This window comes from Synchiropus splendidus, chromosome 1, assembly GCF_027744825.2.
Source record: "Synchiropus splendidus isolate RoL2022-P1 chromosome 1, RoL_Sspl_1.0, whole genome shotgun sequence".
NCBI lineage: Eukaryota > Metazoa > Chordata > Actinopteri > Syngnathiformes > Callionymidae > Synchiropus > Synchiropus splendidus.
The window spans coordinates 51,332,981-51,347,738 of record NC_071334.1 but is presented as its reverse complement, the minus strand read 5'-3'; the positions used below and the strand labels follow the sequence as shown (position 1 = coordinate 51,347,738).

Here is a 14,758-nt window from a genome sequence, read left to right as displayed (position 1 = left end):
TTCTGAGGCACCGCAGCAGTATTTCAAGGCTTTTTATATTTCAGCTCGACGCCTGTACTTTGCTTTGAGGTGTACTGTTATCATTCCATTTCATTTCACGTAGTTAATCCTGTTTTCCTATTGTTACTGTTATGTAAAAAAGTGTATTGCTAAAAAAGGAACAACATCATGTTCACAAAATTGGTATGAATATTTCATGTGTTGCAATAGGAATTCAATATAGTTGTCAGCTTTATTTCAGGTCTTCCTGTCTCATGCAACCATAACTTCATTATGCTGTTGTAGGTGCTGCAGCGTCTGCTGCGTGTCAGTGGTCTGCCACAAAATACACTGCTGTGTGTTTTGCCTGATGGGAAGCAACTACATTTTTGTGCGGAGAGCTTTGGCTTGACTGTGTTGGCGAGCTTCTGTGAATGCTGCAGCTGTTATTATGATATAGCGCAAAGATGTACAGCTTCCTTTAAACCTGCAGCCACACTGGATAAGGATGTCACAAAGGAGACTTGTGCAAGGGAAAAAGATGAAGAGAAAAAAGAAAGGGCGCCTCTGACCAAAGAAATGACCTCAACTGAGTCAACCCTCTTGAGCATGGAAGAGGAGCCCTTTAGTTCCTGCTCGATCATGCATGAATGTGACACCAAGAGATGGGAAGTTTATGAGCAGGGACTGAAAGAAGGAGAGCAAGAGAGGAGTCTCATTACAGACGAAGAAGCAGATCCTTCATCAGGTCAGAGGTCAGAACAACTCAGAGTAGCTCTTCAAGTGAAAGTGGAAACTGAGCAACCACAGTTAAACCCAATAACTGATGTGGAATCTGGATCCCAGGATTATTTTGAAACGGCTGCCATGGCCTTACCCCAAACCCAAAGCTACTATGAGATCAGCAAAGTGGTAGACAGTCTTGGAGACAGTGGAACAGAAAAGAGACAAGAGCAACCAGCCAATGTCATCTCAACCTCTGGGGTGCCTGTCAACCCCCTGATAAACAACACTGCTGGGTCATTGGATGGAAAGCGGGAAGTGCTTGAGAATCCAAAGTCCATTTCTGAAGGCATTTCTATAGCCCCTGGAACATGTGATGACATTGAAGTTGGCCCCCTTTTCCTTTCACCTGCTATTGCTACTGCTGACTTGCCTGAAAACGTAAAAAAGGTGTCACCTTCCGATAGATATGGTCATGGATTTCCACAGTCAAGTAGCTATTCTGAGATGTTGGACCTTGCTGGGTCTTTGCCACAGCCATCGCCTGGCCAAAGGAATGTTTCCAGCATGAGACGTAAATCCGTGCCAGCCAACATATCTGCTCTAGTCGGGGGGGTTTCAGCCATGCCTGGTTTTCAAGGTCTGCTGCCGACAGTGGAAGAGGTAGGCTATTGTGTTCTCAATGAGTACCCAGCTCCCCTTCCTTCACCTGCTGATGCGCCAAGCCCAGGAGATTCTTCTTATCAGTGCTTCCCTGCTGCTGAAGGTAAAGTGGAGGTGGAACATGGAATTCCAGAAACAGAAGGAATCCGTAAAGCGGTTAACCTTGATGATCAGGAAAGTGTTCCTGACACCTCACGTAAATCTGTCTTTGAAAAGAAAGGCTCACCAGTAAAGACGAGCTTGGTCCTAGAAAAAGCTGTACCGTTCGGAATGAAACCAGACCGTCTCAGAATTCCAAATACTACTTCAAAGGACAGACTGAATGAGTTTGGTTTAGAGAGCGGACTACCGGATGACATAAAGATCCATGCAATTCCAGAGGTTGATGTTGAGAAAGACCCTTCCAGGGAGGCTTCTCCAATTCCACCTGACAGGTCCTTCACTTTTGCAACTGGAGAACATGGTAGCACAGTGTCGCAGACCTGCAGTGCCCCAGAATCTCACGAGAAGATCCAAACAGCCACAAAAGGCAATGAACAGAATGTTTGTAAGTTCCCACCGGAGGTTAAGAAAGCATCTACAATTGAAGAGGAGTTGGATAAAAAGGTGCCAAAGCACCGGTCTGTAAAATCGGACATATCGAAAAGTGCTATGCTAGAAGTCAACCTTGATAAAAGTGGCACCTCTCCAGTGATTGTCATACCACAAGCAGGAGAGGAAGGTGAAGAAGAGAATAGCCACATGGCCTGTGAGCCACAACAGATGACAACAGATGATGTACCCACAGAAATGGAACCTGAAATATACCCTGAAAAAGAGGGAACGACTGTCCAGGTAAATGTTCTACAAATTCCTTGCGGGACAGCCAAAGAAGCAGAAGAGCAGAAGCGTTGTGCAGTAATTGCTGGGCAGGTCCACATATATGAGCACACAGCCATAGAGAGTCCTCTAATGGTTAGGGATGGAAAGTCCGGGGGAAGTCGGCAAACAGATGCAGCTGGCCAATCTGGGCTTGACTATGATGATGCCAGAAATAAACAGAACATAATGAACGAAGAGGAAAAACAAACAGTGGAAGATGAACTTGGGCAAGATATCGAGGTTGGTCAGGAAGCCAGCACCTATGAAGTGAGTGTCGAAGAAAGCACTGCAGACCTCTCCATCCTGGACACAGACAGTGGCTGGATAGACTCCAAAGGTACCCTGAGCTATCTGTTTGAGTTATTGTTTTCAATTCACAAGATTTGAAATGTGATATTGCAGTAAGACAGATGTAGCAATACAATCTCTTCAACTGCAGATCATGATGATCAAAGCGTTATGACTGAGCGAATTGAAGTCCTCCCTCAAACCCTGAGTCCTTCCAGAACACCTGTTTTGGACAGACGCATTAAACGGGCCTCGGCGCAAGGAAAAGGCCACTCTGGCAGCGCTGACAGTAGAACGTCTCGCAAAGCTGTGGTCCATCGTCAGAGAGAGGAGATGAAGAAGCGCAAAGGTTTCCAACATTGATATACGTGATGTTTTCATGGTGCATTATTGTAATGTCTCTTTATATCATGCTTGGATAATCTTATCTCTCCCCTTTGTAGTAGGCACACGGAGGGCTGACCAGAGTAGAATCTCAGCCCTCCAATGTTGCTCGCCATCTCGAAAGAGTTTAGGCAAAGCAGCAGCCAGACCACGGCCTGCTCTGCTGCATGGCTCTGCTAGACGCAAAGCCCCAGGTGAACACCTTCACCCAGATCCTGTGCTGTTGAGTGGGATTTGAGACAAGCACAGATTTGATGTTTCGCCTGGGTCTGCTTGCATGACCAGTATGTAACTTTACATTCGGAGGCCAATCTGTGCTCCAGTTGATCAAAGATACAGTCAACCAGCGCTCCTGTAGATGAGACTGACACACTAGGGCTGAATCTCATTGGACAAAAATAAAAATAAAAAAAAGACTTTCCTCTACACATACTGGACACTGAGCAGCCAGGAGTGACTTTCTGAAATGACATGCAGAAGAGGTGGGATTGTTCATGTATGTACAATTTAAAAACAAGAGGGTTTATTGTTTGGTGATTCTCATATGGTTTTATATGTGGCTGTGCGGGCCTCCATTGCACCACACACGGTTCAAGAAATGAGCAATGTAGCTGGCATACATCATACTCTGTTGCTTTTCTGAAGAAATTTGATTTGAATTTGATGTGGCTTCTTTATTCTGTCATAGCTTCCTGGTGCATGAGTGAATGCAGGGATCATTTAGTCAAAACACTGTGTCGCAGCCGCAGTTATTTCCTCTTCGCCGTTTATGCAGCAAAAGATCTGAGTGCATTAAAGCTTGGGACTGAAATTGTGTTGTACTTCCACTGCTGCAAAGTCATTCGAGCTCATATTCTCTCTCCAGGCGTTGAAAGTCATCAGCCCCTAAGTGTGCATCAGTCCAGGGAGAGGCCCACTGTAAGTAGTAACATAGTGTTCTCAGTGACAAACCTTGAGCATTTCCAATACAAATACACACATAGTATTTCATTTCTGTCCTCAATTTCTTCTCTGCATGCTTGGCTGGTTTCTCTGTTTGTTTCGCATGATCACCTACAATCCTGCTTTGCCAGAGAAAATCTGTAAGTAAAGAAAGATCATAATTATAACCTAAAAAGAAAGTGGTATCCTACTATGTTGTAGCACCAATGTTTACTCACCTATGATATGAATGTCATTGAAAGTGATATGTTTGGCACATCAATGATGGCATTAAGCTTCTGATCCAGGACACGGCTTTGAAAAAGCTCCTCGAGTGAGCATCGAAGAAATCCAAACATCTAGGCAGAGTACAACCTGGTCTTTGTAAGCCCCAAACAATCATCTTGGAGTAAAAAAAAAATTAGTAGAGAACTCTTTCCATGGCAGTGGATTTGTTTATCCAGTGTGGGGCATCATCAATCCCTCTGTCTTTTGAGGGGGTAAAACATGAGGTATTGTGCTGGCTTCCGTTTAAACCTAACCCCTTAATGCATGAATATCAATGGAGATTAGTCCTAAAATATCAATAAATAGATCCCTTTTGGAAACTCTCGTCTGGGAAAATAAAGGCAAACAAAAGGTTTAATTTAGATTCTTTTGATAGGGTGTCAGGTGTTGACATGACATATGTTTGTACATGTGAATCCATCTATATGTCCATGAACTCGGTGTTTTTCAACCACTATGCCGCGGCACACGGTGTGCCGTGCGAAATGATCCAGTTTCTACTCATTTGTCCGGAGACAAAAGTGGGCGAAATGATGACATTAAATCATCAACTTTCCACCAACATGAGCAGTTCACATTGATCACAATCTTTTTACTCATTCATCGCTTGCAGCCAAGCTCCACATGGTGCTCCTCTTCACGCACACATTCACAGTGTAGAATTCGGTCAAATGCGCAATTTTGAGTTGTTTTTAAGCCTGACGTCCCTCTAACTTGACCACACTCCTTCACGACAGAGTGATGGAGTGATCCTTGTCGGACCTGCGATGCCAAAGGCTGTCTGCACTGCAGAGCTAACAGAGCTAATGGCTAACATGATTTCTCACTTCAATACTTTACGATACTTAAGGCTTATACTTTCAAAGTTTGGTTTGTGGTTTTAAAAGTTGGCTAAAAACTAAAAGCAGAACCAAACAAATTTTCTCCAAACTGTGAAGAGGTAACGAATAATTGTAGTTATAAAGCAATCTGAGGCAAAGAATGTAAAATATTTGTCTGAAGGTTCTTCAAACTAGAATGGAGGGATTTCGCCTAAATTGTCAGAAATTTGTTAGTCTCAAAAATACACACATACAAAACAGTTATTTGTAATAAATGTATTAATAATTGTATATTTTACTATATTACCATCCATTACTAGAGACATTTTTATACAAATACAAAATGTTTCTGCAAAACATCAAAGTGTCAGTTGCTAAAGATTTTCACAAGTTAAAAGGGATTTTCTACAAAACCTTTGGTGGTGATTTTTTCAATGAACAAAGTGTCCCACGGCTTAAACAGGTTGAAAAACACTGCTCTAACTCATCATCTCATCTGTCCTATTGTACGGTGAAATCAAGCACACTGTCGTCCATCTTTTTCCTTGCTGTTTCTAATTCCCTCATGCCTCCATGTCTGCTCATTTTCCATCACCCTGCATGTTTTTGTGTCCCCGGTGTCGTGTCGTCAGAGTCCCACCAGGGCTGCTCTGTTAAAAATGGAAAGTCAGCGTCAGGGGACTGATAAACAGTCCTCCCGGCCCGGCTCTGCTTGTAGCCGTAAGCGGAACCCTCTGTTGGAGGCGGTGCTCAATGAAGACTGGCCTTCCCCTGCATGCTCTTATTCACCCCCTCTGCCTCAAAAACAGGCAGAGAAGGTAAAAAAAGACAAGAAAGATAGGATAGATGTGTGGAAAATGTATTTCAGTGTGTGCTCTCAAGGACTTTATTGAGCATTCTCTGTGTTTTCAGGAGAGAACGTACCGTAGCCCAGAGAAGAGGTCATCCCTGCCGAGGCCAGCTAAATCCTTGACACGCCACATCCCTGCAGCAGAACAAGAAGACGGCACTCCTTCCAGGCCGACCTGTAAGATCACACTCGGTTCTGTCTAGTCATGTCAAAGTGTGCCAGGTCTCATGGCATATACAGATTAAATCAAATTCAGCACCATTTCCTTATTGAGCATTTATTAACAATCACTCCTGCCACCTTGCCCCTTCTTCTGCCTCCTCCCCTCCTTTTGAAGCAATCCACCAAGGTGGCAGACGATCTGGGAGAGCGTCTAGTATGAAAGGTAGACTATACATTAGCTGCCGAAAGATCCATCACAACCTCCTTCTCCATCACATCAAATGTTTCAAGTGTTTCCTTGCTTGTGTGCGACTAAGGAAGTGGCTCAAAGCTGGTACCACATCACAGGATCCCTGGCAGTCCTTTCTCCTTTTGTGTATCTGTAAGACTTGATCTAGTTTCACCAGTGGCGAAATCAGGAATCTGTAACAAGATATGGGAACTATGCATAAATAGTCAGTATAAAATGATCAGTCACACTTCTCCCGGGGGTCATCCATAATCCAGTTCGGCTGAACTTTTGTAATCATGCATGGCAACTTACGACAAGGTTTGTGAGGTCTCTTGAGAATTGGACTTAACACATCCATGAAAAGAATCAAATGTTATTTGTACTGCCATTTTATGGCATGACTCTTTGATTCCTCATAAGCAGTAGTAAGTTATAGTGCAGGCCTGGCAAACCCGCGGCTCCCGAGCTGCATGCGGCTTATGGCTGCGACTTTGGTCAAGTTGCTATTGAGATGATCGTTTATACAGGAAGTAAGACGGAAAAGTAAGAGCTATTCAGCACGATTTACATCACTTGGTTCCACGTGTCACTGTGTCATTCCCGAAACTAAACGTATGGCATGTGTTTCACCTATGAGCCACGTAAAAAAAAAATTAGTAAAATAAATGGCGTGCACATTTAATCTACGCCGCTTGATATTTCGTGGAGGATCATGGTAAAATGTATGAATTTTAAAAATACATGCACAAGACACCTACGCCTGAAATAAAGGGATGTGATTTAACCGCTATATGTCACGTGACCAGCTGTTCAGCTTACATATTTGTAGGATGTGGCACTTAGCCTCTGACTTGTTGGCCACACCTGTACGTAGATATATTGAGCCCTAGTGTACAATCGAGGAAAGTGTTTTAGAATGGAACTGTGATGTGATATGAATACATTACAAGCAGAATACATTTTAAACCTTGTTATCATTGCCATACATGATTGTAAACCTCCATCATGTCCTCTTTGAAGCCTTATTAATGCATTATAATGCCTCATGAATGTACTCATATTGCATTACAATGAGGCCTTTATGTTAATGTTATGCTGTCAAAGTTTGTTCTGTTCTAAATAAGAAAATTATTTTGTTGCAGGTCACGAGGTTGCAATTTTTTTTAATCCTGTCACAGATGTGTACTTTCATTCTAACCCAGAGGTGACAATGTCTTCCCAGGCGCGGACACTGGTCGTTCCTGGTCCGCTCGTAGTGGCACCTCCACCCCGGGCTCTGCTGTCACACCAGGCACACCTCCGAGCTACTGTCGCACACCTGGCTCACGCACCCCTGGCAGCCACACCCCCAAGTCCTTCAGTGTTCTCCAGGAGAAAAAGGTGGCCGTGATCCGAACTCCGCCCAAGTCGCCGTCCTCGGCTCACCGTCAGCTGAAGGTTCTAAATCAACCCCTCCCTGACATCAAGAATGTTAAGTCTAAGATCGGATCCACCACCAACATCAAGCATCAACCGAAAGGCGGGCAGGTAATGAGCTGTTGTTGTCTGATGCCCCAGGACTGCCCCGTTCATTTTGCAATTGCCGTGCCATAACTAGGAGGTTCACTGCAAATCGCTGGTAAAATGAGCCAACCAAGTACTTGCACTGGCTCCGTATTGAGTTGTCATTTGTTTATGTCCAAATGGGAGGCAACACTGGTGAGGGTTAGCACAGTCTGTCTGTCAGAGACCGTCATGAGTTTCTGCTCTGCTTCTTTCCATGTGACTAGTCTGCAGTTTGCTACAGAAAGGGCTGATGTGTATTACATGTACATACGCTGGTGTGCCTGTCTATTTTCTGCTCTGTCTTCTCGGTGCTCTGTGCTTTACTTTCCTCTGTCGCTGTCGAAGACACACCACCTTCAGCCTCTTTAAAACGACAATTAATGTAGTGCTGGACCAAATTATCCGGTGGTATGAAAGCAATGTGCAACTCTGACTGAATTTTACTATCAACCATGTGTATGTTCTACATAAATAACCCACTTACCAGGTATCGAAGGAACAGAATAATGATAATAATGATAATATCTGCCCCTTTTCTGTGCATTTTCTATCGCTGGACTGATTATAAACATTGAACTATTCTGTCCTTAGTATGTTTTATTATTCCAAAGTCCTGTAAGTGAACTTGGATGAAGTATGATGGATAAAGTGTGAATATGAATGAATATGACATTACGGTAATTACAATTGGCTTACGAGTGAGGTAAATAAAGATAAAGACAAGAGGCACAAACGCAGTTTCCCACAACTATTCATATAATGGAAATAATACAAGATATATATCTCTATGGCTAAAATGACTAGGTCACTCACAGATTTTCATCTCAAGCGTCTGGAATTCAGGCAAAAGCTCAGTGCTTGAAAACAACTAATCCCCAAAGTTGGACACAAACGTCCTCCTGAGGCAACATAATGTGACGTGGCTGTTCCAGTTTCGAGTTAGTTCAGTGATCCAGGAACATAAAACTGCAAATTTCAGACAATATACAAGAGGTGATATAGTTCCTTTTTCACAAAACCCAATGTACTGCATTTTGTTTTAGGTCCAAATTTTAAGCGAGAAGCTGGACTTCAGTCATGTTCAGTCTAAGTGCGGCTCCAAGGACAATCTGAAACACTCACCTAAAGGAGGCAATGTATGTACGGCATTCTCTTCTCGCCTGCCTTTTCCTCTGCATCTTTCTACGTTCAGCTGCTGTGTCTCGCTGTTTGCATGAGGAGTTTTCAAACGTTAAGCAAATAAAGAGCTTTGGTCCACCTTCATCCCATCATTTGAGCAGTTTGTCTTCATTGAATCTCCTCATCATGTCACTTAGTGAGTTAGTATCAGTGTTCTGGATAACCGTGCATGTATTTAAAACAAGCTCTTGTCATCTTCAGGTCATGATTCCAAGTGTCAAACTGGATTACAGCCATGTCCAGGCTAAATGTGGATCCCTGAATAAACTGCATCACACAGCCGGTGGAGGAAATGTGAGTAAACACACCTGAATTCCTCTCCACAATTACGTTAGCATTAGCATTACTATTTTTCATTATAGTGATTCGGGTTTCTATTTTGTTGTACATTCCTGGCCTTTAACCCAGTTTTACTTTCACGAGATCAGCAGGCCCCACAATGGTATTTGCCACTGTCTGCTTCCCGCAGGTCCAGATCCAGACCAAGAAGATCGACCTGACCCACGTCACCTCCAAATGTGGCTCCATGTCCAACATCCACCACAGACCCGGTACTTTCAGTTCACTACATTACCCTGTTAGCTAGTGATGGGCTGTTGAGGCTTCATGAAACAGTGTCCTTATTTTCAGAGCCCACCAGATGGTGCTCTTGGTTTAAAAATGTAAGGTTTCGTTGAAATGGTTGTTTAAATGCAAAGATTTTAGAGCAGAGAGCGCCATCTTGTGGCCTCTGAAAATAATGACACTGTTTCATGAAGCCTCATCAACCCATCACTGGTGATGGCCTTCTACTGTGCGCTATTCATTCTTTCTTTTGCAGCAAAGTAGCCCATGTTCAGAAGAAAATATTGCTTACACGTTACTCAAAGGTCTCATCTATACTGCTTTAATAGTACATTCACTAGACTTTATGATGTATGTACTGGATGAGATTAACCCATAATATATAAAGAAATATCATGACAAAATAAATAAAATAGGAGTAAAGTAGACTTTATTGGAGACATTGTGAAGGTTCAGAGTCACCTATGGCAGAGGTTCTGAACCTTTTTGATCTTGGGGCCCACTTTTCCCAGAACAAATGGACCTGGGGCCCATTCGACAGAACTGATTCATGACTCTTGATTTCATTTGTCTCTCAACAACCATATGTAATCTACTAACACGTAAACAAACCAAAACCTTGTGAAATTATCAAATCATGTTCATCAAATTTGCTTAAGAAAAAAAGAAAAAAAATACAATTTATGCAAACTGTTGAGAAAATTAGAAAAACTGAATACAATTCTGAAAAAATAAATATAATAAAATCTTATCTACATATCGTAAAATAAAAATGATATATTCTATTTATACACCAAAGAAGTTATAAGTAAAGTGTCAATGAAAGTATTGTTATAAAGTGTTATAATTAATTTTCCAAACTGCTCCAACAGGTGCTTTCATGAACAGGTTTTTACTGTTTGGGGGAGGCAACATCACTTTCTTTAACATTTGTTTCTTTGCAAGAACTTGGTTAACTGTCACAGATTTGCAGCTGTCAAGTCAATTCAGTGACACACTACTGCCACCATACGTGGTGGTTCATGTATTAAAACTGAGTGCCTCGCGGTCCAGTGGTGTAAAACAAAAAACTTTTAGCGGCCTTCAAGGAGGCGCTCGCGGCCCAACCATGGGCCCCGGCCCTATGGTTAAGAATCACTGACTCATGGTATGGTGTCTCCAACACGTGTTTTAAGTGATGGACTAGTCATAGTGCTTTAGAAGTGTTTCTGGGATTCCATTGTTCAGTATAATTCCATAACTTAAATCTAATTAGAAATAGTAGATGAACCCTAACAATGCTGAATAAAATTCTCTAAAATTCAAAATTTCTCTTTTTCAACAAAAACCCAAAAGCATTTTAACAGAAGAATGGTCCGGCACACATGTAAAGCCCTCATGGGCAACATGTACGATGAACCGAAGAGACTGGGAATTGACTGACAAGGCTTTTTAACAGTGTGTATGTGATAGTATGTGCCTTTCCTTCATAAAAAGAGAATTAAAAAAAAGTGTTAGTTATTTTGTCACTTGATGATGCAGAAAGAACTTGCAGCTCTAGTCTGAGTATTCTGCAGATGACTATGCTGTATTTCTTAAATGAATGTATCAGTCCTGACCATAGATTTGTTGGTCCTGCTGTTCTAGAGTCACTGGCCCATGGTGATACATAACTGTCTGAATCTCCTCAATTTTGGAAAAAGCGTCAACAGCAGATCATAATCTCCACCTTATCTTCTCTGTTCCTCAGGTGGAGGAAATGTGCGAATCGACAATGTGAAGCTGGACTTCAAGGAGAAGGCTCAGGCCAAGGTGGGCTCCATGGACAATGCCAGCCACACACCAGGAGGGGGAAACATTATGGTGAGGCCCAAACCACAATGGCACTCAGAGGTGAAACATTCACTGTGAACCTTGAATCTTTCCAGATTGAAAGCCACAAGCTGACCTTCCGTGAGACGGCCAAGGCTCGTGTTGACCACGGGGCAGAGATCATTATCACACACTCCCCAGGCATGGAGACAGGAGGCACGTCGCCCCACCTGTCCTCTGCTGGCAGCATGAACATCCTGGAGTCTCCCCAGCTCTCCACACTGGCCCAAGATGTCACCGCTGCACTAGCCAAGCAGGGCTTATGAACTGGCCACCGTACCTTTCCCAGTCTTCTCTTCTTCCTCTCACTCCATGTCCCCACCTCTGTAGTTGATTGACTGTCTTGTCCATCAGCGACCTCCATGACCCCAAAAGGAGATTTGAATACTAAGAAAGAATATTCTTTCAACCCCACTGTTCCCTCTGTCTGCTACCATTATGGACTTATCTCTTCCTTCCAGATGGAGACACGAGGATTGACTGTGTTTGGTAAAGGTTTTAAGATTGTACAGTGGTTTCCTTTTTTAAGTATTGAAGCCGTTCGGATCCACTCAATTCGGATCTCAAGGATTGATGAGAGGAAAATGTCAGCGTGTCTGCTGAAAATGTGAGATTTTAATGGTTCGTTTTTATTCTAAGTGGTAGGTGAGGTTTTGTATGTTTCCTGTGGCTGCTCTGGCTCATTAGCACTGCTTCAAATTTTGAAAAACAGGACAGGATTAGGCTTGTCTTGGCATTGAGAGTGGTGTGTGAGGAGTTTCTCAGCTGTTGCATCATCAATCGTGTACCTGACTCATTGGGTGTTTCAGCCTTTGAGCGCTGGACATCCTCATCGGAGGTGGCCGCCTCCAGTGTGCCGTACCCAGCCATCACACTCTCCTGGTTCTATGAAGCATCTGGCGTCCTCCTTCCTGACTCTCACTCACCGCGTACCAGAACTAACAATGGACACTTCAAACCCAGTTCCTCAGACTGGCTAAAATCAAATCTACAATTTCTGTCCGTAAAATACTGAAAACATTGCTACGAGTTTCCATCCATAACCAGGTGAATAAAAACCAGTAAGGAAAGCTAGTCTGAATCACCGTTGACTGTTTAACTTGGTTCAGTGCAGTTAAGCTTGTAAACTTTGTTTTCCAATTGCTTTTATTTCTTGTAACTTGTGGTTTTAGTAGACTAATGTATGCAGAGAAAACAAAAGAGATTTGCAGAAGAAAAAAAAAAAAGTTTTGCGTGAGAGTTGCACTTATTTTGTTTTGAACTTGAGACATTCCACACAAGCAGCCAGCCATTGTTCATCTGTTAGGAGGCAGAAAATGTGGAGAAAGGTGCGATTCTTGGTTTAAGATGATTAACACTTCTCTTGCAGATTCTCTAATCACGTTGTCATCGCTGGATGTCGGCTTTTCATCCGCCTGTCTTTTCTCTACTCTTCAATCCCCGCGTTTGCCTGTGTATGTGCATATTTAAGAAAACATGTAGATGTGTGCCCGCGTCCCCTTGTTTGACATGTTCTGACCGTGACGACAAAAGTAAAGAATATTACAACTGCAATGTCTGTGACTTGTGTCTGTAAAACACGTTTTCCAGATGTACCATCACTGTGATGAGAGTCAATCTGGATTAGGTTCCTCCTTAGTTCAAGCAAGTTCAAAGCAAGAGCAAAGTACTAATACTGATGAGGCTTCAAGGAACAGTGTCCTTCATTTCAGAGGCCACCAGATGGCACTGTCTGCCATTATTTTCAGTGGAAAAAAATATATACTGTTTATACTCACAACTATCAATGATGAATTGCAAGCATGAAGAACAGAAACTACATTTCTAAAAAGTTTCCAAAAAAACAAAATATTGCAAAACAATATATCTACCGTAATCAGTATTAGGATGAAAGGGAAAGTGTACAAAAGGGTGGTGAGGCTAGCAATGTTGTATGGTTTGGAAACAGTGGCACTGAGGAAAAGACAGGAGGCAGAGCTGGAGGTAGCAGAGATGAAGATGCTGAGCTTCTCTCTGGGAGTGAGCAGGATGGATAGGATCAGGAAGCAGTAGATCAGAGGGACAGCACATGTGGTCAGGTGTTTAGGAGACAAAGTCAGAGAGGCTAGATGGAGATGGTTTGGACATGTACAGAGGAGAGAGAGCCAGTACATTGGTAGGAAGATGTTGAGGTTGGAACTGCCAGGCAGAAGGTGGAGAGGAAGGCCAAAGAGGAGATTGATGGAGGTGGTGAAGGAGGACATGAGGTTTGTAGGTTTGAGAGAAGAGGAAGCAGAGGACAGGGTGAGATGGAGGAAGATGTGGCCACCGCTGAAGGGAGAAGCTGAAAGGAAAAGAAGAATCAAAATTACAGGACAGATAGCAGATAATGGTGTACAGCAAGGATGTGTACTACCTGCGTGGGACCGAAAGAGGGCGCTGTGGGTTCATGTAAAGAGTGGACTGATGCTTATCACGATGAAGAAGACGTGAGCAGTGGGATTCTCCTGCGCATGACAGGTCGACGTGGAAATTTGCGTCGTCTTCAGACAACATAACTGTTTCTGTGTTTAAGGAGCCTGAGGAACATCAACAACTACTGGTGATCCTCCCCTTGACAAATATTTGGTTTGACTGAAACTGAGGCAGTATACTTGAAGAATACTTTTGACCTACTTGATTGGAGATACATAAAACGGCACACAGGTGACTTGGTGATCTGCAAATGTGTCTCACAGTATATGCTTCTGATGGAAGGTCTACGTGTTTGGATGGTGTGTCGAGTCAATGGAAGTAAGAGTCATGATGCAACAAGTCAAGACAGCTAAGTGGCATGTGGTTTTTCAAGAGGTGCCGCAGTCCTGCCTGGTGATGGCCCTGAGATACCCGGATTGCATCATCTCAGATGATATAAAGTGGTCCTCAACATAGCCAAGATCTCGACAGTCCAGGTGGCGCAGTTCGACACATACATCCAATCCAATCTGCACCTGCAGTAGTGATGGGCTGATGAGGCTTCATGAAACAGTGTCCTAATTTTCAGAGCCCACTAGATGGCACTCTTGGTTTAAAAATGAGGTTTCATGGAAATGGTTGTTTAAATCCAAAGATTTTAGAGCAGAGAGCGCCATCTGGTGGCCTCTGAAAATATGGACACTGTTTCATGAAGCCTCATTAGCCCATCACTATCACCCGTCTGGTTCAGCCACTGGCAGCTTGTCTCCCTCTCTTGGACTCAGAGCAGCATTTCACTTTCACACACTGTTTCATCAGTCCAGATGAGTCCAGATGTGATGTTTCAGTTGAGCTACACCTGGCAGACATAGTGCTGCCAGTCTTGAAAAGCAAATAACAAGGTACAAACTGACGGCTTGAATGAATGCACAGCGATAACAGACTTGACCAGAGACTCTGTGGTCTGGTTATTAGTTGGGAATAGCTCACAGTCCACTCTGGTTTTAAATGTGT

General features: G+C 43.2%; 2 protein-coding genes across 4 annotated transcripts in view; both read left to right on the top strand.

The window, feature by feature from the left end:
* The window catches only part of LOC128754966 (long-chain specific acyl-CoA dehydrogenase, mitochondrial-like), a 34,618-nt gene extending 32,005 nt beyond the window's left edge, over window positions 1-2,613 (top strand). The window contains exon 6 of one of the 2 annotated variants that reach the window (XM_053858000.1): window positions 473-2,613. In XM_053858000.1, coding sequence (XP_053713975.1) covers window positions 473-2,613 — 2,141 coding nt within the window. The remainder of the gene's footprint in view (window positions 1-472) is intronic. The other variant, XM_053858010.1, reaches the window with a different exon arrangement.
* A 72-nt stretch (window positions 2,614-2,685) lies between these two features.
* LOC128754974 (microtubule-associated protein 2-like) lies at window positions 2,686-12,858 on the top strand. 2 transcript variants are annotated; one of them, XM_053858023.1, is made up of 12 exons: window positions 2,686-2,863; window positions 2,958-3,092; window positions 3,764-3,816; window positions 5,561-5,746; window positions 5,841-5,955; window positions 6,116-6,163; window positions 7,395-7,699; window positions 8,761-8,853; window positions 9,098-9,190; window positions 9,366-9,447; window positions 11,190-11,302; window positions 11,368-12,858. In XM_053858023.1, exons 1-12 carry the CDS (start codon window positions 2,686-2,688, stop codon window positions 11,575-11,577), a joined length of 1,611 nt encoding a protein of 536 aa, XP_053713998.1. In that variant the 3' UTR covers window positions 11,578-12,858. The 2 variants fall into 2 exon arrangements, with proteins under 2 accessions (XP_053713998.1, XP_053714007.1); XM_053858032.1 differs by lacking the exons at window positions 2,686-2,863; window positions 2,958-3,092 and having other exon boundaries at window positions 3,816-3,980.
* The last annotated feature ends 1,900 nt before the right edge of the window (window positions 12,859-14,758 follow it).